This window comes from Aspergillus stella-maris (genome assembly GCF_047715825.1).
Source record: "Aspergillus stella-maris strain CBS 113639 unplaced genomic scaffold BDV14scaffold_10, whole genome shotgun sequence".
NCBI lineage: Eukaryota > Fungi > Ascomycota > Eurotiomycetes > Eurotiales > Aspergillaceae > Aspergillus > Aspergillus stella-maris.
In genome coordinates this window covers 473619-500611 of record NW_027396804.1, presented here as the reverse complement: position 1 = coordinate 500611, position 26993 = coordinate 473619, and the positions used below count along the sequence as shown (strand labels likewise).

Here is a 26993-nt window from a genome sequence, read left to right as displayed (position 1 = left end):
CCTCTTCCTCCAGCGGCATATTTAGTACACTGTAACTCAGTAGGTGGTCCAGTCCAAATGGCAACTAGCAAGGCAAGCCCAGCCGCGCCGGCAAGAATCGACTGGGGCCCGACACTGACGTGGCAGGCTGTAGTCCTGAGAAAGCATTGAAGTTACTGATGGAGGACACCGGGCTTGCATACGTCTGTTGCGCAGAGGAGCCGATACGCAGTTGGATTCGTCTCCGTGTGTCGATGTTGATTTCCACTGCTTCATCTTTCCTTGTTTTGGGGCGTTGCTGATGCGGTATCCTTGTTTGGTTGCATGGGTGGTGGAGGTATGAGCTCTATCTCGCTGCTCGGTCTCAGTATCGGTCTCAGTTTCAGGCTCGCTGATACAGCTCCCTGCTTCCTGCTTCTGCGTCCTGCAACCGATGGATAGGAGGCGAGACCCCAAAACGATACTCTGCTCTCTGCTCTCTGCTCTCTGCTCTGCACTCTCTGACATGACCTAATTAGCGGAAGCGCATGCACTGTCCAGTGTCCAGTGTCCATCATTGCTCTCACCCCCATCCACAAGATAGGCCTTCGGCAACCATTGTGTTGGCAAGCGCGAAGCTTAATATATGATTGTGAACGCTGACAGTATTGTCGTTGTGATCGGTTGGCTCTCGCTGTACCCTCGCTGCTTAACTTGTACCACAAGTCTCATAGGTTGTGCGAGACCCTGGTTTAATCCCGGTCGAGATATCTGCGAGTCATGTCTTTGGTCGAGAGGGATTCCTGTTCCTCGGGGAGACTGAGTTCGATGAGGGGGTTGGCGTAGCGTACAGGTGCTTGGACTTTGAAATTCTTTGGTCGCGGCGTTCGGTTCGGGGAGGAGAATGGTTTTGTAGAGAATGTATATCGATTAGTAAATTTGTTAGACGGTATCCAGGGTCCCTAACGGTGGTATCCTCACTGTGCGACAGCACATGTCTATGGACTTGCCTCGGTCATATCACTATGATTCGGCGCATCGCTGAGGCCACCACTAGAATCATGAACCATCATATTCGCTTCAATACCAGCATCGTTCGTAATTAAACAACCAGGAAGCTTTGGTGTTCGTGATGGAAAGAGACAAGCTTGTAGTCCGAAGCCGTACCTTGAAGACCCCTCACGTGACTTTAAGCTGGCAGTGGAGCGGCTCAACGGCGCTAAAATTTGTATCAGAAAAAAAAGTAGAACACCGGACTGTCCAGCATTGACCCAGCAGACTCAACCCCAACACCCCATACTACATTCAATCTGCCCTCCGGAATGTCTGTATAACGGTAGGCTCATCACACCGAGCCAATATACCGTTCCCTCTTTTTCCTCGAAAGCGCCATCGCATCGCAATAGCGCATCTGGATTTCCGCATTGCACCGGACCGCAAACCTACCTTCGAGACGAACAAGACCTACAGTTTTTACACCAGACGCCATAAAATATAATAATTCAAAATGGACATCCACCGCTGTCGCTTCATCCCCTACGCCCCGCAAGCCATAAACGCGCTCTCCTTCTCACACCCACCGTCAAAAGAACTCAGCGGCAAAGGCGTACCAACCCTGCGCCTCGCCCTCGGCCGCGCAAACGGCGACATCGAGATCTGGAATCCCGCGCGCGGTGCTTGGTTTCAAGAATCTGTGCTCCGCGGCGGAAAAGACAGAAGTATAGAGGGTCTAGCATGGACGCTTGATCCAGCCGAAGACGGACCCACGAGTGCGCAGAAGCAAGCCGGAAAACTGAGATTATTCAGCATTGGGTATTCGACGAGTGTCACGGAATGGGACCTTGAGTGTGGGCGGCCGAAGAGGCATAGCGCGGGTAATTATGGGGAGATGTGGTGTCTTGCTGCGCAGCCTAGGTGGGCGCCTGCTAAGGGAAGGGACAACAAGCCTTTGCCTGCGAAGGAGGGGGAGTTTGTTGGGCAGCATCTTGCTGCGGGTTGTGCGGATGGGAGTATCGTTCTGCTGTCGACGGAGGATGATGATCTCAAGTTCCTTAGAGTTTTGAGGCCGAGTACGAAGAAGCCGCGCGTGTTGAGCGTGACGTTTCAGAACCGCGATACGATTGTTGCGGGCTACGCAGATAGTTCGATTCGGGTCTTTGATATTCGGAATGGCCAGCTTTTGCGCACGATCTCCCTGGGTAAGGGACCTACAGGCGGATCGAAGGAGTTGCTCGTTTGGTCCGTTAAGTGTTTACCGGATGGAACGATTGTATCTGGTGATTCTGCGGGTGAAGTGCGCTTCTGGGACGCGAAGAATTACTCTCTTATTCAGCGCATTCAGGGACATCTTGCTGATACGCTGGACGTTGCTGTTTCCGCGGACGGGGACACGGTTGTTTCCGGTGGTGCGGATCAGAGGACAGTCGTTTACAGAAAGAAGGCCGGCGAGAAGGGCGATAAGAGCTCGCGGTGGGTGGAGGTCACGCACAGGCGGTATCACACGCATGACGTGAAGACGTTTGCGGTTTATGAGACGAAGAATTTGAGTGTTGTTGTTTCTGGAGGTATGAATCATCGTCCCCCTTCCATTCACTTAGAGCATTTGGGTCGAGGCGAGTGCTAATTTGAAATGCGTCCAGGCCCTGACGCAAGCCCCGTCGTCCTCCCCCTCCGCGAATTCGGGAAAGAGCACCACCGGAATCTCCCCAGTCTCCCTCAAATACCCCCCGTTGTGTCCTCGCCTTCGTCTCGTCTGGTCATGAGCTTCTGGGATCGCGAAGTCAACATCTGGCGCGTGTCGAAGGGTCCTACATCTGTCTATGAAGTTCCGGAGGGACAGAGACATCGCCTGGTGGGAAAGGTTCTGATTCAGGTGAGCCTTGCAACCCAACAACTTTTTATCAACTATGTACAAAGCTAATTTTACATCTCTCTGATTGCAGGGCGAAGAAAACATAACCTCCGCAACCCTCTCCTCCGACTCCAAAATCCTCGTCATCGCCACCATCTCAAGCATAAAGGTCTTCACCGTCCGGCGCCGCAAGAACGACGAGCGTGGCACCCTCCGCGTGCAGAAGATCGAGGAGATCCCCTCTTCTGTTTCGGATGAGGGAGCTCGTCTCGTCACTGTCTCTCCTGATAGCAAGTGGCTCTGCATTGTTCGGCCAAACAGCGACATTGCGCTTGCAAGAATTCAGCCCGCGCCTTCTGCTACTGAAAAGCCTGCGATTTCCTCGAAGCTGCTGAACCTCCGTCGCGCCCCGAGACACGCCCGCTTCGAGAACATCTCACATGGTACGCTCGGTAACTACGAGCGGACAATTCGGTGTGCAGTCTTCAGCCGCGATAGCAAGATCCTTGCGTCGGGTGATTTGAACGGCTGCATCGATACATGGACTCTTGAAGACGCCGCGGACCAGACATCCAAGACCAAGAAGACATCGTCCGACGATTCAGACTCTGACTCCGACTCCGACGACGAAGAATACACACCCACAATCCAAGGCCAACGCTGGCGTGCAACAGCCACAGGGTCGCCCATCCCACGTCTCAAGGCTAGTGTCGCGCTCCTCTCTTTCCGTCCTTCCACGCCATCCTCAAACCTCCTCACAAACGGCTCAACCCCCTCAGAGTCCCGCCTCATGGCCCTAACAACAGACCACCAACTCGTCGAGCTCGACGCCGCCCAAGGGAAACTCTCCGAATGGACGCGCCGAAACCCCAAGGCCTTCCTCCCGGCAGACTTCAAGGGCGTTCGTGATCGCGCAATGGGCTGTCTTTGGGATTTGTCCGGCGGAGGGGAACGACTCTGGCTTTATGGAACGAGCTGGATGTGGATGTTAGATCTGGCTCATGATTTCCCCAGCACAGAGGAACTAGCGGAGGTTGCGAAGGATGAAGAAGAAGCTGAAGAGAAGAACGCATCGAACGGAAAGGAACTTCAACTCGCAGAGAAGGACAAGAAGGCGAAGCAGAATAAACGCAAGCGAGAACTTGCCGAGGAAGATGTACCCTCGACGCCAGGGAAGAAGAACAAGAACAAGAAATCCGAGTCCGGTGCTGGATCAGCTATCCCGCTGTCCGAATCAGGGGCGTTCTTTGATTCCAAGGCACGAACATTCACGGGCCCTGATGCTGCGAAGGGCGAGTGGGTATCCTTGGAGAAGGAAACGCATGATGAGGAGGACAATGAGGATGAGGAAGAAGATAACGACGCTCGTCTTGCGCGGTTACGCCGCGAGAACGGTGCGAACCAGACCAACGGCTCTGCCTCGAAGGAGCTCGTCAAGGGCGGAGAACAGAGCAAACGGTGGTGGTTCACGTACAAATACCGCGGGATCCTAGGCATCGTACCTCTTGCATCTGAGGATGGTGATGACGCTGAGACTGGGCTCGAGGTTGCCGTCGTCGAACGACCAATGTGGGACGTTAATTTGCCGGATCGGTACGTGCGGGAGTGGGAGTAGGAAAGTCTTGCATGGGTCGCGTTGCATATACACTACCTACTATGCTGATATCTACTTAGTTATGCTTAGTTCCTGTACGAGATTAGACAAAAGGAGTTTTCACTATTCATTCATTGTTCTTTCCATCAAGATCTGTTTTCCACCCTCCACCTAGACCCTGTCAACGCAGGTATTGCGTCGTCCACTAGATATGGTAGAGTCCGAATCGACGCAAGTCCTCGCCCATCAATCAATTCTCGAGCTAAACTAAACGAAACTACATCAAACTAAAGCCAAGGAAGACTCAACCACCGGTCTTTTCTTCGAGATTATCCATTCGGTGACTGCCGAATGATGAGCAGCGAGGGCCTGTAGGTATTCGATATATGCGTTTTAATCCAGACTGCCCAGACAATCAATGTTGACTGGGTGTAACTATTACGGAGGACGCCAGGCGGGGGATATTAGTTTCGGTCGCCGCGGGTGCGTTTTCTTTATTTCTTGCCTGGATTTATTGGGGGAGAATGAAGCCAATACTGTGTTTACGGTTGATCATGAGAGAGGGCAACTGGTGCGTGTTAGATTGGATACCAGGGTTCTTTCTTGTTCTTATCTAGAAAAACCTTGTACTTTCCATAAGATAAAGCAGACCGATGATGAGTAGAATTGAGAGAAAGACGAAGACGGAGATAGAAGAGGAGAGAGGAAAGAAAATGCAACCCTGCTGCAGCCCGCTGGGTAGAGCGTATCTGTATATCATAGGCATGAAATGAATGCCTTTCGTCAAGCACAAGAGGAAGAGTAAAAGATAGCAAACAAACGCCGATTAAACAATAAAACAAAATCAAAAACAAACTCCACCCATTCCGTATAAATGGCATATGCTAGCTTTTGAGCAACTTGTATTCCTTAAGTCAAGCATTTCTGTTGAAAAGAGTGAGGAAGGAGACTGGTCGACTCCCGGGTCTTGTACTGTAGGATTGGCGATACAGGATATCCATGTGACGGGTTAGGTTTGAGTTATGTTGATCACCCTTGCTGGCTCGCCACTCCTGTATTGGCGGACCGGATGTCGGGGAGCGACGGCCTCTTGGTGACGATTTATTCCCGACGTGTTGCAATCGCGGATCGCAATGGCTACTACCCGTAGCACGTACAGACCGGCGCCGTCACAAAAGTGGCGCGGTGAGCATCAGCGTCAAGCCGGCAGTCCAATAATGAATATTGACTGCACGGACGGTGGTATGGGACGATGGTAGACCACTGAACAGCGGTCCAGATCGCTTCGATGGTGTGGCATATGGCGGATGCCGAGTTCTTGGCAACGTAAAGACCGGCGGTTTCTAAAAGCTTTGGGCTGATACGACAGCGGGCTTGAGGGAATTAGCAAGCTATGGAGCAAGAGGCGGGGCGAAGGCGAGGCAAGAGCGAGGGAAAAAGCAAATTGCAGAGCAAGAAACAGAGCAGAAAGAGTACGAGAGTCTGGGCGGAGTTGCACGAAAAGCGGTGCTAATCTTGGCAGAGAAGAGGAGGAGAACAGGTGAGTAGCAACTTACAGGACTGTTGATCAAGCTGTTTCGCTCTTTGCGGCCCTTCTTGATGTGACTCTTCAATGCAGCAGAGTCCAGGGGTTTCAATAGTTCGAAACTGCAGAGCAATTCGCCGGAAACAGACATGATGGCACCCCAATTATCGAATTCACCACAATACTATAAACCGGTTAACACGGTCACAAGGTCATAGGATGCAGAATTAACTCACATTAGGAGCAGAAAACACCGTTACGAGAATCCGGTCCTGATAGAACTCATAGCCGTCCTCAACAACCATGTGTGCGCGACAAACGAGGTCGAAATCATGACGCTGTAAGAAATTCATGATGACGTTCTTATTGAAACAGTAGCTGACTCCTCGCTCGTTCGGCTCCCAGTCCTCTTCCATATCGGCCGGGTCACTCCAAAGCAAGTCGTTGAGCAGCCCGTAATCAGGAACGTCAGTCGGGCGGGCAATGTTTCGGATATCGTCCATGTGAGAGAGACTGGGTGAAAGACCACCGTGAACACAGAAGATCTTGCCGGCTACAGTAGCGGCGATGGGAAGGCAGTTGAAAGTGTCGACAAATGTCTTCCAGATCTTGATGTTGCAGCGCCGTTTGCACTCGTCATAGAACCCGTAAACTCGGGTCACATTCGCACACTCGTGGTTGCCACGGAGGAGGAAAAAGTTCTCGGGATACTTGAGTTTGTAACAAAGAAGCAGGAGAATGGTCTCCAGACTTTGCTTCCCGCGATCGACATAATCGCCCAGGAAGAGGTAGTTGGAGACTGGTGGAAATCCGCACATCTCGAACAATCGGATAAGATCGGTATACTGACCGTGAACGTCACCGACAATCTTTACCGGAGCTGACAATTCAAGCAGTGCCGGTTGATTGAGAAACAGCTCGCGAGCTGCAGTGCAAATAGCCGTGATTTCTGCGTTCTTCAAGCAGACCGTCTTGGTGACCTTGGTTGAATAACCCGCATCGAGAAGACGAGTGATCATATCGTCAAGATCAATTGACTTGAGCGCACCCATCCCCATTCCAGGGGACGATGACGATGCGTCGGAGTGAAGGGGGGTCTTCATAATGAAGTCTAGGATCGGGTTCGATGCGTCTTCTTTCTTGATGAGAATCGATTCGCCCACCTTCACCTGCGACGCCGCGGGCGGAGCTGAAGAGGGAGGAGCATCAGAAACGTGGTCAACCTCACCACTCTGCTTCATGGCCGTCACGTCTTGATGTCCCCGCTTCAGACTGTTCGACATAGTCGGGGAAGGAGGTGGATCGGGCGCATCTGTTGTGGGTGACGCCGCCGCTGAGTCGGAGGACGCAGGCCGACTCAAGTTGGTCGAGCTGCGCCTGCTACCGACAGACTTCATGGATCCCGCATCGGACTTGTCATCACCGGACAGCGCCGATGTCGAGGCGCGAGGACTGTCGGTATTGCGGATCTTCGAGCGGATGGACCCCCGGAAAGACCGGAGAGACTCTTTGGTGTCGGATTTCGAGAATGATGGATATGACTGCAGCGAATCCCCAGGGCCTGAATTGCCCTTGGAATGAGATTGACCCATTTCTGCAAGGAGAGATATCCGCCAAGAGCCACCCGCACGCTCAAAGGAAGGGTATAGGTTCGGGGGATGATATATTGGACCCGGTGATGTCGAGGAATGCTAGGGGGAGTCTTGGCCGTAATCCTGAGGAGGGACTGCTGAGGGTATATAAAGGGCGGAGAGTTTCGCAGAAAATGTTGCTATTTGATGTGTGATGGTTCCAACCGATGCGGTGAACTCGAGGTTCGACGGAAACGACAGCAAGGGTGAGCGACCGCAACAAACACGATTCTGTGCAAACAACGGATGAAGCGGAGCGAGGCGATCGAGGAAATTTAGGTCGCAGGCTTAATACTGGAATATATGGAGGCAGAAGAGCAGGATGATAGCATCACAGCTTACAAGCCACCGCAAGCTAGATCGCCGGAAGGGAAGGCTCCGATTTGCCGACAAAATCGCTCTTTGGGACAAAACAGTTAGCAAAGTGGCAGTGAAGAATGGAGCCACGGGATGAAGATGAGAGAAAGAGGTAGATGGTTTGTAAGTGGAAGTTGAATTGGGGAGAGCTGGTGAGACTGAGACTGGAGCTTGCGGAGTTTATGGGGATAGAGGATCGGTCAGACTCCAGAGGCGTGGGAGAATGCGTCATTCTGTGGAGGAGGACGGCAGGAGCTGTAGGAGGGGCACGTACCTATTCTGATAGTACTGGGGAAAAAGAGTATCTGAAGGGGATGACTGGAAGAGAAGTTGAGAAAGGAGGAAGATAGAAGCAGACAGTTTGCCTCCCAGCGTTGACTGGAGAGAGAGTGACGGTCTCGATTCCCGCAAGCCAGAGCCAAAGCCAAAGAGCGTCAAAGCCACTGCTGCTTCTCTGGTTCTCTCCGGGTGTGGCAGTCGGAGGATTGTCGGGCCGGTGATGGATGCCTGGAGATCTGTAGTCACCACTAACCATTTAACAGTACAGAGGACTCCGTATTTGCATGGCAGATGCAATGATTATTATTCCATTATGGAGCTGATCCTGCTCAGAGCTAAACTTGCTTTGCGATCAGCATCGTCATGACCTCAGTTTCACTACGGGCTAGGCCACTGCTTGAGCTAGCTTTATACTCTGTAGAACTATGGAACGGCCTCTCCTCTTTGCTTGTTTCCAAATATATTAAACCCTGAACGCCGCTTAAGACGCCCGTTCTAAGCTTGACGAAGCATCCGAGTCAAAAGAAGCGACAGTCTCCTACGCCTTCTCAGCACAGACAGAATTGCCCAGTCGCCCTCACACCTTCCCCCTCATCGGGGCTTGGCTCGGTAGTGTGCGCCTTCCTATAGGCCCTCCACGCTGGACTCTGGACGTCTAGATCCCACCGCTGACTGCACTCGATATATCGTGGTCAGCCCTCGACCAGCTCCGACTGTACCCGACTACTGAAAAACGCATGGCCACTCGTCGTGGCTGAGGTCGCACAATCCAAGATCAAATTCCCCCGTGCTCCCTTTGCTTTTTGTGCCCTCTTTCCACTTTCGGTTCCACCGTTGTTTCTGGGTTCCACTCCTATGAACCGGCTACTCCGGTGAAGGACGAACTCGAGCTTATCCAAATGAGAGTATCTATCCCACCAAGGAACCGTACTCTCTCTCGCTCTGTCTCTCTGTTACACACTCTCTGCAGGAACACCGCCAGTTTATCCCCGAGCGCCGCCAACAAACGCAAGACCATGGTTGATTCTGCCAAGTCACTGTTGCTGCGCCAAGATAACGCAGTTCTATCTGTTTCGTCATTTCCTCCCTAACCACGTTGCAGCAGGTCTCACTTCTCGCATCTAGACCTTGGCACTTGACCGAAAGTGGGCCATCTATAGGCAAGAACTGCACGGTGGATGTCACAATATCCAGTAAAGACCAGCTTGAGCCTCCTCTTGCAGGGGGGCCCAAGTGCACACTGCACAGGTGCTACCACTTTGCACGCCCAGCGTGTCTGTTCCCTGCACCCAAACAAGGCTGCATTCCAAGGCTATCAACCAGAGTCATGATCAAGATCCTCCACGTGAACGTTGCATATCACATCACATCTGCACAACGTACATAAGCACCGGGGAAAGACACCAAAGAGACCAGCCGAAAAAGCAAACAGAGGGGACCGTTGAAGACACGAGAGAGAATCAAAGCCTGCATTCTCGCCACGAAAGTAGATCGTCCTGGGCCCTTCAGAAATTGTAGCTGACCGCCGCCACAATCACGATGCCGTCGCGGATGCGTTCCGGCTTTGTATCGAGTCCTGAGACTGGCCCTGGCTTTAAACCTACTGCGGGACCCTCTCCTCCAACTCTATGTTCGTGATATGTTGCCCCGGTACAACCACAAGCCCAATGAATCGACTCGTCATATTTAATTTTAGGTTCTGCGTCTCCTTGACCAAACTCTGCGTTTGAGCCTGGATCTCGTCAGCCTTGGAAGCCGCCGCGGCCTCCACTTTCAAGGCTGCGTCTCGGACGGCAGCCGTTGTGGGATATCGGTACTCGTGCGTGTTGGCGAGAATGACGTTCCGAGCCTGACAAGAAACAACGAATCAGTACGCAGTCGGCTATGCAAGGCAGGCCTCAAACAAGGCCTCGTAGTTTCAGCTTCAGCCTTTTGTGTCTGACTTACCGCATCCGTACACTTGAACGTGCCCACGAAAACACGCGTGTCAGTCGCGTGCACTCTCAGCGTCTTCCCAATGAGCGATTCCAAGTATTGAACCGCTTGAGTTTCGTCCATTGTCTAGACAGCCAATCAAATGGAATAAACAGTTATCCTTCAGCTGAACAGGGACCAAAGTTCAAAGTCGGTTTCCAATCGGGACCCGGGCTGAGTGAGATCAATGACCGCGGGGTGGAGTGGACGACCTGGTCTGGAGTCCTCTTTGTGAGGGGCAGGTTGCTTCGCGTTGAAGTAATGGAAAGTAAAGTTGGGTAACTGCGTCCGGGTCCAAAGCTTGCGATGATCAGGTGCGAGATCAGGGATTGGCCGGTTGTTGCTGGCCGTAAGCTTTGACTGAACAATGCTCGCCGCGGTGATATCGCTGCACTCGGGAAGGCGGACTGGACTGCCCGCGGAAGTAAGCCTGAATAATCAGGCATGTATTAAGGCAGCAACAGCTCCCGTAAGCTCATCAATCCCTCCCCGCATATGACGCCATCATATAACAATCGGCTGTGCTCCGTTCCCCTAGTCAGCAACGACAATGCTTATCAGCGCTTTTATAGCTGCCAGTGCTTAGCTAGCTAGACTACTCTGTATATATGTGTAGTATCAATTCAATCTATAACTCAAAACTCAAGCCTTGATATTGCAACTACGCTTATGGGCGGCATTATGTAGAGTAGGTATATCCGATTACACCAGTGATCAGGAACTAGCATAAAACCTGAGTAGATAGTAAGCAGTAATTGCCATCCATCTTATCATGATTACTATGTATATTTGCACAGACTATACAACTATCGCAGACCTGGACAGGGACATAGACGTAAAGAGGAACAGGGCACGCGACAATCCGACGGTAACCGGACGTCAGTCAGACCGCTGAAACTCCTGCCTTATCTTCGCAGTAAGACGGACTGGAAAAAGAAAAAGCAACGCTGGATAAGAAGCAAAAAGTGAGCCCATAAGCTGCATAGGTATCAGCACGATCGGACCGAGAGGGGAATACTCCAGAGCGCCAGAACATCGCCAGTATCCCAGCAGAATAGTGAAAGCAAAAGCAAAGTGTAGATAAGAGCAAGTTCGTTAATGAAAAAGCAACGCCCCAAAACACCAGTATCTTCAAGAACATAGAAAAGAAAAAGCAAAAGGTAGATAGGCCGCATACGCATAAGCATACGACAGCACCAGATCCAATGATCGCCTGCGATCACTGAGGCAAGGGCTAGGCATAACGCTTAAGCGAGACAAGAAGCAAAGGTTTGATAAGGTAGGGCCCGTCAGCCATCCGGCATCCATCGCGGAGGGGGCCGGACCGGGGTATATGTTCAAAAGCAAATATATATCGCACAGATTGCAGATTTCTCGTCGTCTGCTTGGTTGATTGAGTCAATGACCGCAGGAGCTGCAGTCATGTCTGAGAACAGACAGGAACCATCAAGGGCTACCATGTCAAATCTCTTGTAACCGAATCCCAATTGGCCATTCATAAATCCATGTCCATGTCCATGTCCATGTCTCCATCCCCGTCCATGTTCATGTTGCGGTCGGCGAGCCCGGGCACAGGAGTCATTGTCATGTCCATTGTAACGCTTTCACTCGGTGTAGCCGGGTGTACAATCCCGACACCCTGGCCGCGCGAGAAATCATTACCACCTTGTATACTTTCGAATTGGCTCATGGGTGTGGATTGGGCCAGTTGGCGAGATGGTTGGGATTGTGCAGGGCGGAAGAACTGGAGGAGGGATTGTTGGCGGTGGTCGGGGGTTGGCTCGGCTTGCATGGCTGTATCTTCGTCGTGTTCTTGGTCGGACGAGTACTCTGGCTCTGCCGGGGGAGTGGGTATTTGGTGAACGCGCTGCTGGGCTGTGAAGAGCCAGCGGAGGGTTTTGTCTGAGGTTGTGTGAGCTGGTTGAACTTGAAAGAAATTGAGCCGAATTGACTCGGGTTTCGTAAGAAGGAAACCTACCATATACAGCTTGCTCATCTGGGCGGTCGTTCCTCACGCGCTTTTTTGTTCGGCTGTTCAGGTGTTTGGGGCTGTCGTCCATGGGACTGAAGAATCTTTGAGGGGACTGTGGGGAGGTGATGCTGGGGAAGGAAGCCTTGCGCTTGAGAGACATGGTGGAGGTTGAGGGGAAATTGAGTCAGTTTCAGTTGAGTAGGCTGTTCAACTGTTTAGAGAGAAGATTTAGAGATAATCAATGGTGTGCTGAGAATAATTAGAGAGTCTGGGGGTGGAGGTTGGAGCAATGGAATGCGCGTGAGAAGAATCTACGCGTCGCATACACAAACTATGCGCTATGCCATTTCGGGCTTAATTGGCACCACCACTCATCGCAATTTAACGTGGGCTACTTTTTAAGGACCAAAGATCTGGGATTGAAAATATTCCAGTTTTCTTATATTGTATTATGGTGTTGGTGATGGTATCGCGAAGAAAAGATGAGTGGATGGTGCGGGATCGCGGTGCGGGGAGAATATATAGAGCTAGCATGAGGAGGATCGCCTACGAACGTCATTTTCTTATACTAGCCGAGAAAATAGATCTAGATATGTAGAAGATGTAAAGAAGCCAAGGTCCTATTTAAGCTTCTAGGAATGTTCAACCTAGGCTCAAATTGTATGAAAGGGTTGTTCCGATACTGTCTGAGCTTTGGGACTGATGACGAGCAGTGCTTTGTCCCCCGCTTCCCCTCAGCAACCTTTGCTAACAACACCACTCTCCCATCAACAATCAACATCTCTCTCATATAACCCATATAACTCCATCTAGACCCACCCAAAATACGCAGTATGCCATTCAGAGCTGCGTCTCATTCAGGCTCCTGGTATTCCGACGACCCCCGCGGCCTCACCCGCCAGCTCGATCAATGGCTGGCTCAGGTACCGGACTCCATCGAGGGGCTGGGTTCTCTACCAGTTCCTGGCGCGAGGATCGTTATTGCACCGTATGTTTTCAACAGTTCTTTTAGCTCTGCCTATACTAATCACTGAGCTAGACATGCCGGGTATAGATACTCCGGAGCTTGCGCGGCCTACGCTTACAAGGCACTGGATCTGTCCAAAGCGTGAGCTACCTATTCTGCTGAGAGTATACTCCATCTAACAGATCATTCCAGAAAGCGGATATTTGTCCTCGGTCCTTCACATCACCACTACTTCGCAAGTCTCGCTCTTCCCAGCTTGACGGGCTACTATACCCCGCTGTCGGACGACCCCCTTCCGCTCGATACGGAGCTTATCGCCAAACTCCGCTCCAGCTCAGCAGTCAAGCCAAATGGCTCCACCATTGCCTTTGATGCCATGTCGCAGTCCGTGGACGAAGACGAGCACAGCATTGAGCTTCATCTCCCATATATCCATCGCCTCCTACAACTTCAACACCCAGACAAATCCACAGCAGAGTACCCTCCGCTCGTGCCAATCCTAGTCGGAAGCACCTCAACCGCAACAGAAAAGGCCTTTGGCGAGCTGCTCGCCCCATACTTAAAAGATTCAATTAATGCGTTCGTCATCAGCTCCGACTTTTGCCACTGGGGTCTCCGTTTCCGATACACATACTACGTCCCACAAGCACCCCAGCCAGGCCCGAGGCTGCCGGTCTCTTCAGACGCATTGCCACAACCGGAGGGTGATGTTGCTGAGATACAGGACAAGATTGAGCTCGCTTGCGCAGGTCACCAGCTGCAACGACGTGACCGTATCCAGAGAGGCGAACCACTTATCCACGAGAGTATCTCCGCCTTTGATATCGCCACCATGGCCGCCATCGCAACGGGCAAAACGCGGAACTTTACGGATATCCTTGAGAAGACCGGGAATACAGTCTGCGGTCGCCACCCCATCGGTGTGATTATGGCTGCCATCGAAGCTGCTGGGAAGCAGGATGGCGCAACAGCAAAGGGCAAATTCCACTTCGCAAGGTATGAGCGTAGCGGCGATATCAAGGATGATGTCTACGATAGCTCCGTCAGCTATGTTTCGGCTTTTGCTGTGGTCTAGGTAGGACCGTAATGTCACTCCTTGGGGTTTTGAGTTGGGTTGCTTGGTTTATTGTTGTACGTTGACCATCGGTGTAGTGGCAGACGAGGCATTTATCTCGAGCGTTCAGATTGATCAATGTAACTGAATATCGATTCCCACGCCTTTTACTAACCAAGGAACTCATCGGAGTTTTGGACACTTCTTAGATTTCAAGACGGACTGCAAATCATATGTAATCACATGGTCGAGACACCGTAGACTTGCCTCACTCAACCTAAACCCCTGAAAACATTGCCTGAAGACGTTACACACCGCAATGCCCAGCCCGGCAGTGTAAAAGCTAGAAAGCTGAAAAAATGCACATGCAACGCCGGAGGCGGACGCGGTGGCCGAAATGCATGCACTGCACCATCGATACCTTAGAGCCCGAAGCCCTATGAGGGTATCCGGAACCAGGCACCCGACAATTGGAGGTGTTATGCGTAACGGTCTGATAGTCGGAGGCGGCTCTAAAAGGCCTGTTTGTACGAGGGATAATCGTGTGTTGTTATGTAGTCGTGGATTAATTGTATTGCAGTGACACAAAGTATACTATACAGCGCCACCTCGGCATTTGATGGAGCTCGTAGAGAAACGGTTTCGGCATGGAGCCTTGACCACCATATTTATTCAAGTGCGGTATAGACCAGCCTAAAATTCCCTCGACTTTAGAGCATCCAAATTAGACAGGGATATTCTAGTAGGATATCCATTTCTGGGGAGAAGAAGTCTCCGGGTTGAGCACCCTTGCTATTGTGTATTAGGTCTGCTGATGAGATCGCGTGGCTCGATCCAGCCACAAGAGAGACTGGGTCTTCTGGGTTCTCTTACAAGCCTGACTTACCCTAACGTAGCCCTCGGTTGGAATTCAAATGGGAAAATCTGATTCTGCTCTACTTAGACGTCGCTTCCTTCCATGTATATCCCTGGGGCGTTGAAGTTGCATTCGGGTTGATATGAAACGGATTAAGGCGTATGAGGCAAGTTAACCACATATCATACTGACTGAATACTATGGTTATTTACAGCTAATAGACCTGATTAATATTGCCGTAGTCCGGGGGGCCAAGTCTGGGGAAAGCGCGGGGACGGGGCGATCCCGGGCTACCATAACCGGGCTGACCTACCCTACCTTACTCCCTACACCCGAAACTCCCTATACCAAGCCACCACTAACCTTTCATCGTGCATATGCCTGCAAAGCCCATAGGCTAGTATTACTACCTGACACCAAACATCTGAGCCCGTCATCTACAGCCAACGTCATGATTAACAGGGGTCCAACTCAAAACACCGTCCACACAGCGACGATCTCCTTCAGAGTAGCGACTGTGTAATACTGTCGCTAATATTACTCGCTAATGAGACTTTGTCGATCACATCTCACCATCTGACACCGCCGCTTGACGTGCAGACTTGTCAACGGGCAGGAGAGCCTCCTGCTTTATGGTTTGATCGGCGCTCGAGCATCCTATATCCGGTTGTATGACTGACGAGAATTTCGGCTAACTTTTCGCTCGGTCTTGTCGTTTGCGCCCAGAAGCCTTGTGATGGGGTTAGAGATGTCGCGTCAATTGTAAGTGGTGGGTTGGAATGGGATGAAGGGCGACAGGAAGGAAGGGATGAAAGGTAGGACGGGATAGATATAAAAGGGTCGCCTCTGGGGCGCTGTTCGAGATTGATGAAGAGGACATAAACATCGACATTAGATTGGACAAACAGCTGAGTCCTGAAGAAAAGGATCTGAGTGAGTGTCCGGTTCGGGAGATATTCTTTGTTCTGGTAAGCTTCGTTGTTTATGAGCCGTTGCTGATCGATTGTTTCGTGGCTTGGGGGCTTTTAGATCTTAGACCAAAGGGACGGGAGTGTTGCACGATTGCATAATATATCCGACAGTTTTGGGTCTCTTATTGGGAGTAAATTCTCCGGGTTTTGGTATGTGGTTGCTTTCTTTCTCTTCTGGTTGAATATTTGTGGATGTACATGGTGACTTACAACACTACCCAGACCATGTATCTCAAGACACTCTTTCTAGCCCTTGCGGCGACAGCTGCGGCCTTTCCTCAGGTTAAGATTCCTCAGACGCACAAGCATGTGGCGCGTCAGAATGCGACTACTTCTGACAAGCTTGTCTTTTGCCATTTCATGGTGAGTCTATGTACCTCAAGTACCAGGTACCTATATGCTAAACATATAGATCGGCATATCAAGCAACCGCCAAAGCGCGGCAGACTACGATCGCGACATGCAGCAAGCCAAAGACCTAGGCATTGACGCCTTTGCCCTAAACATCGGCGTCGACCCATTCACCGATACCCAGCTGCAGTATGCCTACGAGTCCGCCGCAAACAACGACATGAAGGTGTTCATCTCCTTCGACTTTAACTGGTACCATACCGACCAGGCTGCTGCAGTGGGCTCAAAGATAGCACAGTACGCTTCTAGACCGGCGCAGCTCATGGTCGACGACAAAGTGTTCGTCTCATCCTTCGCAGGCGACGGTATCGACGTAGCACAGATCGAGTCCAGCGCGGGAACAGACATCTTCTGGGCACCAAACTACCACCCCGGCCAAGGCGACTTTGGAGATGTGGATAGTGCGCTGAACTGGATGGCCTGGGATAATGATGGGAATAACAAGGCGCCGAAGCCTGGTGCAAATGTTACTGTTGCGGATGGTGACCAGGCCTATATCGATGCTTTGGGTGGAAAGCCCTACCTTGCCCGTAAGTCATCTACCAAGTCGTTTAGGCTAGGAACTTGCTAATTGGAATAGCGGTATCTGGCTGGTTCTTCACGCACTTCGGCGGCGAAGTATCGTACAGCAAGAACTGGGTCTTCCCTGGTGATCTGCTCTGGTATAATCGCTGGCGAGAAATACTAGAGATTGCGCCGCGGTTCGTCGAAATCGTCACCTGGAACGACTATGGCGAGTCGCACTATATTGGGCCTCTCTCGTCCCCTCACACAGATGATGGTGCTTCAAAGTGGGTGATGGACATGTAAGCTTCCAACCCTAACGCCATCGACAGTCAAGAATCACGTTGAGCTAACTGATTGATTATATAGGCCACACAATGGCTGGCTCGAAATGTCCCGCCCCTTCATCGCAGCGTACAAAGCCGGCGAAACTTCGCCCGACAGCTACATCTCCGACGAAAAGCTCATCTACTGGTACAGACCGACCCCCAAAGACGTCGAGTGCGACTCCACAGACACAACAATGGGCGGAAGCCCCGACAACTCCACAGGGAATTTCTTCCGCGGCCGGCCGGACGGGTGGGATATCATGCAGGACGAAGTGTTCGTCGTTTCGCTCTTAACATCACCAGCCACAATCCAGGTTACATCTGGAGATAACGAGGAGACCTTTGAGGCACCCGCTGGCGCAAGCGCGTTCGCTGCGCCCATGGGCGTGGGCACGCAATCGTTTGCTATTGTGCGTGATGGCGAGATAGTATCTTCTGAGACTAGTCTCAAGGATATTGTCGACGAGTGTATTTGTGGGCTTTATAACTTCAATGCTTATGTTGGTGTTGTGCCTGCTGAGCAGGGGGTTGATGCGCTTGATGCGACTGGGATGGCGATGTTGTCGCAGGGGTTGAATGCGCCTTGTCCGACTAATACTTTGGGTGCTGGAGGGGGCTCGCAAGGTTCAGGAGCGGCTTCTTCGACTGCTGCTGCGGCGTCGATGACTCCTGTTTACCGCTAGGTATGTTCTCGTTGGCTTGAAAGATGGTCAAGTGATGGTTCTCTCGGTTGTGGCTGCTGTGCTTGTGCGGTTTTGTCATTCGTTTTGCAATGATTTTTCTTATACATACACTCGCTGAATGTTTCTTGTTTATATTTTGTTGAAGTCGAAAAAATGCACATAGTATAAAATTGCCAGATTTGTTCTATTGTCCGAGGCAGCGTTCTATGACAAGCGAGGATGGAACAGTAAACAAAATACGCTAATGAAGAAAGCAATGGCGTCAGGGACTCCCGTAAACATCTTGTCTAGATGCAAAAAGGTACTCCGTACCTTTGTCAAGGCCAGTTGTGCCAGACCAGCAGGAAGAACAAAGAAAGCAGACCTGACAAAGGTACCCCTTTCCCAGCGGTGATTGGCACACATAGGCATTGCTGCCTTGGTACAGACTCAAAAGCAGGAACCAGCTCGTTCCTTCCAATTGGCTCAGATGATCATGATGAGTGACATGGTGTTCCGGACCTCTGGTTCCAGTTCAGGTTCTTGATCCTCACCCTGTCCCCTCTTGAAGCTTTCGAAGCAAGCCCACCCTTCCCATCCACTACGGAGCAATGAACAATCCAAAGTCAGCAGTGATTTCCAATAAGCAGACTAAACTGAAGGGCCCCAGGCTGACATGCGATACCTGCCGCGAACGGAAAGTCCGCTGCGGTCGCGTCTGGCCGAAATGTGGTCGGTGCGTTCGACTCGGCGAGGCGTGCGGGTATGACTACCAGGGAAAGACAAAGTACCTTGATACTGGTCTGGAAAGTCAAAAGGAACTATCCAGACAGGTCAAAATGCTTCAGGAGAGGCTGAGTATGTTGATCTATTCCTTAGACCTTGTTTGCGGATCACTCTAGTTGCTGACTAGTAGGACCTGGGTGATTCTAGGCCAGGCCGAGGCACAATTGCTCGCACAGCAGCAACAACCTCCACCATAGGTGCTGGACTGAGCCGACCTCATTACCCGAGCTGGAATTTGGCCCTGCAATCCATTCTTCAACTCCTTGGGAGTCTATCAACACTGACGACTTGCAGCTGCCCAATGACGGTATGCCTATTGGGTTGGTGTCGTTGGCAGATATGGAGCTCGATTGGTAGGTGACTTTTGCCAAAATAAACACCTTTACTGCACCCACTGAGTTGAAGGAGGCTTAATAGTGCGTCGGCAGTGGCTTGTGGGCAAGATGATGCAAGCCCAGCGCTTCCTAACGTGGATCCTGTACCATCAGCAGTAGCAGCAGGGCAGACCGAGGGGAAAAATTCTGTCGACGTTCAAACATCCCAACCGCTGCCTCTGCCTGAGCTTACACGGCTCGCCCGGTAACTATGGCGATCAAGGCTCTCGGACGGGATTTGAAAGACTGTGAAGACGAACCGCTGCCAGCACTATAGCTGGCTCTATTCAGCCATTGATGCGCACGTTGGATCGCCTGGAGGGGCCGACGGGGTTCTGGCATGAGTCGGTGGCAGAAGTGGCGGCAGCTGTACGGGATTTGGAAGATGCACATGGGAATAGGCCGGCGGATATTTTGGCTCAAGGGTTGTTTCGGCAGAGGTAGCTCCCCCAGCTAATGATTGGAGTGAAGATTGAATGATCGCCAGAGTGCTGTCTTTAGGAAGCGCGTAGCTGAAGTTATGTGAGCTTAGGGGGGATTTGACGCGGATAATGTGTTTGCTTGATGTCGGCGGCGGCCGAGCGACGGGCTTTCGAGACGAGACGGAATTCATTCTGTTTGTTGACTTGAAGGAAGTATCGGAAGTAGAGAAGAAACTCAAATGAATAATGACTCTACCTGTGGTTTTCGAACGACCTCGCGTTCTGCTCCTATGGAATTGGAGTGTTGATAGAGTGAAGGTGCGATCTTGGTCCTGGGTCCGGGTGGTGCGGCTGTCGTCTCGGGCCGTCGGCCGACCACACCGAGCACGGCCTCCCATTGGCCCGCTGTGAGTGCTTGGCATCAACGCTAGCCAATATGGATCTAGTGTATCATACCCCCAAAGATCTATATTCTATACAGAGCTCATTGCAACATCGGTACAGATGAGGCTACGACCTGTGACCGAAACCAGAAAAGTGAACCGGGAAGCAGAATAATTGAGGGAGGGCTATTATGATTCGCTCTCTTACTGCCCGCCCAACCGCCTTGTGCTCTGCAAAGCAACATCGCATAACCGATGCGTCGGCCGATGGGCTCTGTGTCTTTGTTTTCTTACTAACTTAGGTATTGCTCAGCCAAGCCAGCAGTCTGACATATATGTACCCCATGCAAGGGGCGTCAGTAAGCTCTTTGCCTTCTTTAATCAAACGTCTAACGTCTTTTGCGCGCTTATTCCTGTACCACTCTACTTTGACACACATGTCTTCAACCACTCTTCCAGCGGACCCGCATCCGGGGGCAATGCTTCCATACCCTAGTTTGGACCCTCAAGCATGTCACAATGGGAATGACGAAAAGGGAACAGTACGCAATACTGAATACACAAGCCCTCCTCCGTGCGGTCAAGATGAGGATCAGAGACAGAAGGAGGAGAAGGAAGCGGAAAGAAGACCTTCCACCCCTGGCCCTACTGGCGGATGGAAAACATGGTTGCAGGTCGCTATTTATTGGTGCTTGATGTTTGATTGCTAGTGAGTCACTGGAGGTATCTGTCGTCGTTGGTTCTTACTTATATTGCATTCAGCGGTACTCGCACACGGAAGCATGGGTCGCGGGAACCATGTCTGCAAGCGGGGGTTGCGAGGTCAACTTTCAGTAAGACGGTCACGATTGATCGCACCAGGATCTTCGGGTGCTTGTACGGGTATGGCTAGAGAGATGGTGAATTTCTGGTCCTTAGCGAGGCCGTCTGTTCATGGGAACTTGGTTTCAATGTTGGTGGTGATATGTGGTGTTGCACTGCTTTGGACGCGCGACTCTATTGAGTCTGAAAGTAATTGCAAGTCTAATACCATGCGTTGGAAAGTGTATAGTTTGGGGATTGGTTGTGCTTAGGTTCTATGGTCGGTGATCGATCGTTTGTATATATACCCTTTTGCTCCTGCTAACTAGGCTGTGAGTTCTGTGCAGAGATCGACTTTCATGTTTCTTGTCATATCACTGTACAATTTGAAGATGTTTACATATGAGACGCGGCACTGATGTTGATCGGGGATTATCAGGAGGTGTATAGGCGTGCCTTATCAGCAGTCGGGGCAGATCGGATCAACCCCCTGTCTCCGATTTCGGCAGTTCAGCGCAGTAAACACCATAAACTACAGAGTAGGCTCTAATGTATATTCAAGAATAAACCGAGGGTATAAATCCCATGTTGTGACAGGAGGAGGCAGATATTCGCAGGAGCACCAAGGAACAGGGAAGGAACAAGGGCTTATCTTCTTATCTATGGTATGGTATGAGTCTATCAGCTTAAGAGACAGCCATCCCCGGCCCCTTTCCACGCCTTCACCGACTCTTCCCTCCCCCTTCTCTTCTTCAATATGTCCGCGACAATATCCTCTTCTTTTTCTTGTCTTATACGCTCTGACACTCCGCCGAGAGTCCCCGACTGACGGCGCTGCAAGGTCACGCACTGTTCCCCTCACAGCCACGCTATAACTTCCCCAATGCGCTCTTCTTGCGTGATTGCGACTTCTTGACTCCTGCGGTCGGCCTGATTCTGCTCACGCGCCTACTCACCTCTTCGAATACTCCTTGATATTGCGGCTACCGACAATATGGCTTTCTAACGCCCGAGGTCTTGCTCGTCGCCTTGTTCCTACCCCAACTCTGTCATCTACTCCGACAATCGGACCCACCGCAGCTCTATATCATATACACCCGCCATGGCTAGGATCAAGCAGGGCGTCTTTTCTTGGGAGGATGTGCTGGCGCATCGGTACCAAAGTATGTCCTGGCTTCCTGCACTTTGTTAATCTCACAAATTCTGAAGAAATTATATACTGATCAGACCAGACAACAAGCCCACGGCCCTTCCCCGCCCCCGCAGAACGAGCGCCCTCTCCACCCGAAGCCAGTCGCAGTCGAAACAACCACAACCAGACTCAAGATTGATATGGAACGACCAGGAACAAAGCTCGCTACTCGCGAAGCTCTCGCCGGAGCTACGGGTTATGATCTGGGAATGCGTCCTCGGCGATATGCGCATCCATATAATACAGAGGTCCGACAGGCGCATGGGACATGTTATCTGTCCTGCGACAGGGACTTGCGATATATGTCGCGCCGGGTTGCCACTGCCTGGCTATAGCAAGTGCAGTTGCAACAACGAAGACGTGCGACCGCTGAGCGGCCTTCTCGCGCTTCCCTTAGTCTGCAAGCAGATGTACGTCCTCCTGGCGTGCATTCGATGGACACCGCTGACATTGTACTGTAGCTATTCCGAATCCATCCACCTCCTATACACCCTCAACACCTTTGAGTTTAGCAATACCTGGTCCCTTACATACCTCCGCCCCACCATCCCAGCCGACCTCTGGGACGCCATCCGCGCAGTCGAGCTCAGCTGGGCTTTCCCCGGCCACTGGCTCCCCAGCAAAGACCCTGTAAAGTCGGTCTACTTCTCTGCAGGCCGCGAACAATGGCTCGAGACCTGCTGCGCTGTGACGCGCATGAAGAGCTTGCAGTCATTTACCTTGCATCTGAGTGGGAGCTGGTTCTCCGAGCCTGTAGAGAAGCTGCCTGTCTTCTTGGAACCACTGAGAGATCTTAATTTGAGACAGCGGTGGAGGCTTCAGTTGCCGAGACAGCCATATTATGTCAAGGAGATTCTCAACATTGATTGGGATCTGAAGGGGAGAGGGATCGATTGTGTGGTTCAAGCTGCTTAGGAAGGTCGACCTATTACGTTGAACTTGCGGCTTTTGTATGAGGAGGATTGTTTGTTTGAGTGATGCATGTGCATGCACACTTATCTGCTGCTTGTTGGCTTTTGTCTATTAGCGATTCTTTCGACTGTCATTTATCTATGTAAGTCGACCTCTGGCAGCGTCCTGGTCGCTCTTTCCTTGCCTACTTTACCCTCAGTTGTTCCTTCTGAATCTGGGATCGCACCTTCCTCAAACAGTGGCATCAGCGGGACAGGATCGTTCCTTCCTAGTTGGAGTAAGCGTATAGCTCCTTCCTACGGTCACCAAGGTCCGCTTCTTTCCGATAAGGGACATCGTCCGTTTGAATGGTGGATTACCAAGTAGTATTGATGTCCACCGGAAGCTCTGATATCTGACTAGAAGTAACCCGGCCTTCCTTCACCACTGCTAGAATATTTTCTGGGTTATCAAGAATTCTAATATCCTCAAGTGGATTCTTCTTCAACACCAGTAAATCAGCAAAGAGCCCCTCAGCAACCCGCCCAATATCATCCTCCATCCTCATCATTCTAGAAGGGTTTACAGTCGCACTGCGCAAAACACTCAAACTATCTTGAACCCTCGCACGAATTGAAAACTCGTTATTCTGGTAAGGCTGCATCGAAGCCATCAAGTCTGACCCAAAGCAAATCGTCAGTCCAGCCCTCTCAGCAATTTGAAGCGAGCGCAGTCCGGACTCCATCACGGCAACATTCTTTCTCATGAGGTCCTCTGTGATCCACTTGTCGAAGGGAGGCTTCATCAACGTATGCGATGTTGCCAGTGTCGGAGTTAAGAAGACACCTTTGCTAGCTAGATAAGCTGCCGTCTCTTCGTCCAGGAAGTTTCCGTGCTCAATGCCCATCACACCATTTTCGGCTGCATGTCTCATAGCTCGATTCGAGTACGCGTGCGCTGTAACGTATGTATCAAAGCTTGCGGCCGTCTGTTCAATTGCTGCAATCTCCGAGGGGAGGAATTGTGCATGGCTTAGGTTGTTCAGCCGACTCGACACCCCGCCACCAGCCATGATTTTGATAAAGTCCGCGCCCTTGCGCATTTCGTCTCGGACTGCAACCATGCATTCCCTCTCGCCGTCACAAAGGCGGCTGATTCCTGGTTTCTGGGTTGAACTCCCGCAGCACATCTCGCTGCCGCGGCTATCATCATGTGCATCACGTTGATCCCCATGCCCACCCGTCTGTGACAGTGCTTTCCCTGCAATATTCAGTCTTGGTCCAACGATAAGCCACTCATCGATTGCTTCTTTAAGAGAAGCATCCGCACCACCGCAGTCCCGGACTGTCGTGAATCCACGCGCGAGCATTTCTCGTACGACGTACGTTGTGCGGTAGTTGTTCATTGAGGGCGGGTTAGCTTTGTATGTGTTCTTGAGACCGGTTTCGCCTGGAGTTGCGGTTACGTGGACATGCGCGTCTATGAGGCCTGGGCAGAGATAGAGACCTTTTAGGTCGATGGCTTGCTCATTATCGCTATTGTCGTTGTTGGATTTGGTGATGATTCTCTGGATTCGGCCGTTGGAGAGGGTGACTGTTGCATTTTGGATAAATTTGCCCTCCACTGGGTCGATTATGTTGGCGTTTATGAGCTTGTATTTTCTCGGAGGAGGAGGAAGCCAAGGCTTGTCGAGATTCGGTGTAAATGTCTGCATGATTACCGAGGAGGTAGATTGAATCATTCACAATGCTCAATAGCCCAGAAAGTCAGACTCCGAGGAGAAAGATCAAGATATGGTGATATGGAGTGCAAAATACTAATCATCTCATGATTATCTATTGGCCAGAATTATCGAGCACTTGGCAGGAGCATACTATCAGTCGGCTCCGCGCACCCGACACTAGCCCTATCTCACAGACTTGGTATTCCCCGGGTAGTTCATCGAATCGCAGAGGAAAGATTGGAGCAGCTGCGCCACGCGATAAGTATAGTCTATCTTGAGTATCTTCAAGGATAAGACACTTGGCGCTTGAGATGATATAAAAGTTCTTCTACAACATCCGGCAACATCCAGCTAGCTCACTCCTACAGCTCCATCTAAACCACAGCTGGCAGCCATGGAGACGACCGAGAAAACAATCGCTCCAACAGAGCAAGACCTCGATGATGGCGAGATGCAGCCACAGATCCAAATCGATCCAGCCGTCGAAAAGCGCATCGTCCGCAAGATCGATAGGGTTGTTCTCCCGCTCATGTGCACCGTTTATTTCTTCCAATGTAAGGCAGACCAGCCCTCTCCTTGCAAGGAACCAAAGCGTATTAACCATATATACCATTATCTAGATCTCGATAAACAAGCGGTCGGCTACGCCGCGGTCTTCGGTCTCCGCGAGGACCTCCACCTCACCAGCGGCGAGTACTCTTGGGTCGTGAGCATCTTTTACCTGGGCCAGCTTGTCTCAGAGTATGCTTTTATATACCTGATGAGTCGGTTGCCTGTTGCGAGATTTGTGGCTGTCATGATGTACGTCCACACTGCATTCTCTTCGTCATTGGCAAGAGTTCAAACTGATCAATATAGAGTTGTCTGGGGCGTCGTAGCAGGCTGTCTCGCATCACCACATAACTTCGGCGGGTTCGCGGCCGTACGCTTCGTGCTGGGTGCATGCGAGGGCGCGGTTTCGCCTGCATTTGTGATTATCACTAGTGCTTGGTATAAGAAGCAGGAGCATCCTATTCGTGTTGCGTGCGTGACTCCAATACATTGCCCCTTCTTCTATAACTTTCTCGACCCTAGCTAATATGAAAGATATCTTGAACAGAGCATGGGTAAGCTGCAACGGCCTAGCATCCATCGTCGCAGCCCTAATAATGTACGGCGTCGGATACGCCGAGAATGTGGCCCTCGCGAACTGGCGCGTCATGTTCCTTATTTGCGGCGGTGCGACCATTGCATGCGGAGTAACGTTCTTCGCTTTGATGCCGCAGGGTCCAGAGAGCGCGTGGTTTCTGACGGAGGAAGAAAGGAACATTGCTTGTGCCCGCCTACAAAGCGATGGGTTCACAGAACGCAACAATACCAACACCAAAGACGAAAAGAAGAAATCCTTCGACAAGTCCCAGATCAAGGATGCACTCCTTGACCCACTGAGTTGGCTCTCGATCCTCCTCTCTTTCCTAGGAACATTCGCCTCCCCCGTCCTGAAATTCGCCTCGCTCGTCCTAAACGGCTTCGGCTGGTCCAAGTTCAACACCATGCTCGTCGGCCTACCCTCCGGCGCATTCCAAATCTTCTTCATATGGACCACCGTTATCCTAATCCACACAACCCGCATCCCACGGTGTATCTGGGGAATACTTGTAACCCTCGTCCCACTAATCGGGAATATCGGCGTCGCATCAATCCCAGCGTCTAACAAGTGGGGGGTTGTGATATTCACTTGGCTCGCGAGCTCCATATCACCGGTTATGGTAGTGAGTTTGTCGCTAATGGCATCTAATATCAAGGGCACGACCAAAAAGGCAGCTGTGAGCAACGGGTATTTCATTGCGTATGCGGTTGCGGCTGTTGCGGCGCCGCAGCTTTGGCAGACGAAGGATGCGCCAAGGTATATTAAGGGGGTTGTGGCTGATATTGTTTGTTTTGGGTGTATTATTGCTGTGTTTGGGGTTTATGCTTGGTTGGTTGGGAGGGAGAATAGGCGGAGGGAGAGGCTTGAGGGTGAAGGGGGTGTTGGGCAGGTGCAAGAAGGGGCAGGTCGAGAGGGTAAAAAGGATCTTACGGATAGGGAGGATTTGAGCTTTCGGTATACGAGGTGATGAGCTGGTTGATATGGAGATATGGAATATGGAATTTGAAATACCAAGGACAGGAAGAGGTTACGAGAAGAGGTTTTACATGATATGAGTCTGATTGGAGCCAAGATACATACTCGCGCAGCAAACAGCATGCTTTGTCAAAAGCTGTGTTTTCAATTCAACCACATGCCCCAGAACAGCGCAGTCAAATGAAAAGGTAAAAGCTCATAACTCAATCTTACTGTTTCGTTCTCAACAACTCCACCGTAGGTGGTCAGACTCCAGACTCCAGAGCTCAATATCAGATAGTTGAGTACATGATTACCTGCACGACTATCTTATCCCTCCCGCCAAGCACTCTATCTCGGCGTCGTCGACTATTTTGTCCAACGAGCGGATGAGAATTGGACTTGGCAGTTGCTTAGGGCTTGGAGATACCTCCTCGGGTGCG

The 26993-nt window shown here is 51.3% G+C and overlaps 9 protein-coding genes across 9 annotated transcripts; 5 read left to right on the top strand and 4 right to left on the bottom strand.

The window, feature by feature from the left end:
* The first annotated feature begins 1204 nt into the window (after positions 1–1204).
* ura7 (small subunit rRNA maturation protein UTP4) lies at positions 1205–4548 on the top strand. Its single transcript, XM_073777791.1, has 3 exons — positions 1205–2522; positions 2598–2830; positions 2901–4548. Exons 1-3 carry the CDS (start codon positions 1466–1468, stop codon positions 4422–4424), a joined length of 2814 nt encoding a protein of 937 aa, XP_073631143.1. The 5' UTR covers positions 1205–1465; the 3' UTR covers positions 4425–4548.
* Positions 4549–5515: 967 nt separating this feature from the next.
* Positions 5516–7739, bottom strand: phzA (putative serine/threonine protein phosphatase). Its single transcript, XM_073777785.1, has 3 exons — positions 6165–7739; positions 5960–6112; positions 5516–5776 (listed from the first exon to the last, which is right to left on the bottom strand). The coding sequence occupies exons 1-3, from the start codon at positions 7518–7520 to the stop codon at positions 5747–5749; spliced, it is 1539 nt and encodes a 512-aa protein (XP_073631142.1). The 5' UTR covers positions 7521–7739; the 3' UTR covers positions 5516–5746.
* A 2056-nt stretch (positions 7740–9795) lies between these two features.
* BDV14DRAFT_197406 (LSM domain-containing protein) lies at positions 9796–10253 on the bottom strand (the record flags this gene model as incomplete). Its single annotated transcript, XM_073772680.1, has 2 exons — positions 9796–10044; positions 10143–10253. The coding sequence occupies 2 exons, from the start codon at positions 10251–10253 to the stop codon at positions 9796–9798; spliced, it is 360 nt and encodes a 119-aa protein (XP_073631141.1).
* Positions 10254–11487: 1234 nt separating this feature from the next.
* Positions 11488–12415, bottom strand: BDV14DRAFT_8868 (uncharacterized protein). Its single transcript, XM_073777782.1, has 2 exons — positions 12148–12415; positions 11488–12071 (listed from the first exon to the last, which is right to left on the bottom strand). Exons 1-2 carry the CDS (start codon positions 12299–12301, stop codon positions 11665–11667), a joined length of 561 nt encoding a protein of 186 aa, XP_073631140.1. The 5' UTR covers positions 12302–12415; the 3' UTR covers positions 11488–11664.
* A 477-nt stretch (positions 12416–12892) lies between these two features.
* On the top strand, positions 12893–14383 carry BDV14DRAFT_168363 (protein MEMO1). The gene is made up of 3 exons (XM_073767834.1): positions 12893–13129; positions 13181–13249; positions 13301–14383. Exons 1-3 carry the CDS (start codon positions 12975–12977, stop codon positions 14181–14183), a joined length of 1107 nt encoding a protein of 368 aa, XP_073631139.1. The 5' UTR covers positions 12893–12974; the 3' UTR covers positions 14184–14383.
* Positions 14384–16214: 1831 nt separating this feature from the next.
* Positions 16215–17936, top strand: BDV14DRAFT_206810 (glycoside hydrolase family 71 protein; the record flags this gene model as incomplete). Its single annotated transcript, XM_073774998.1, has 5 exons — positions 16215–16352; positions 16402–16930; positions 16981–17206; positions 17274–17857; positions 17917–17936. 5 exons carry the CDS (start codon positions 16215–16217, stop codon positions 17934–17936), a joined length of 1497 nt encoding a protein of 498 aa, XP_073631138.1.
* A 3827-nt stretch (positions 17937–21763) lies between these two features.
* BDV14DRAFT_197402 (uncharacterized protein) lies at positions 21764–22768 on the top strand (the record flags this gene model as incomplete). The annotated part of the gene is made up of 3 exons (XM_073772679.1): positions 21764–21824; positions 21894–22263; positions 22315–22768. The coding sequence occupies 3 exons, from the start codon at positions 21764–21766 to the stop codon at positions 22766–22768; spliced, it is 885 nt and encodes a 294-aa protein (XP_073631137.1).
* Positions 22769–23120: 352 nt separating this feature from the next.
* Positions 23121–24458, bottom strand: BDV14DRAFT_206809 (uncharacterized protein; the record flags this gene model as incomplete). The annotated part of the gene is made up of 1 exon (XM_073774997.1): positions 23121–24458. One exon carries the CDS (start codon positions 24456–24458, stop codon positions 23121–23123), a length of 1338 nt encoding a protein of 445 aa, XP_073631136.1.
* A 403-nt stretch (positions 24459–24861) lies between these two features.
* On the top strand, positions 24862–26563 carry BDV14DRAFT_206808 (pantothenate transporter; the record flags this gene model as incomplete). Its single annotated transcript, XM_073774996.1, has 4 exons — positions 24862–25021; positions 25088–25268; positions 25326–25490; positions 25567–26563. The coding sequence occupies 4 exons, from the start codon at positions 24862–24864 to the stop codon at positions 26561–26563; spliced, it is 1503 nt and encodes a 500-aa protein (XP_073631135.1).
* Between the last annotated feature and the right edge of the window lie 430 nt (positions 26564–26993).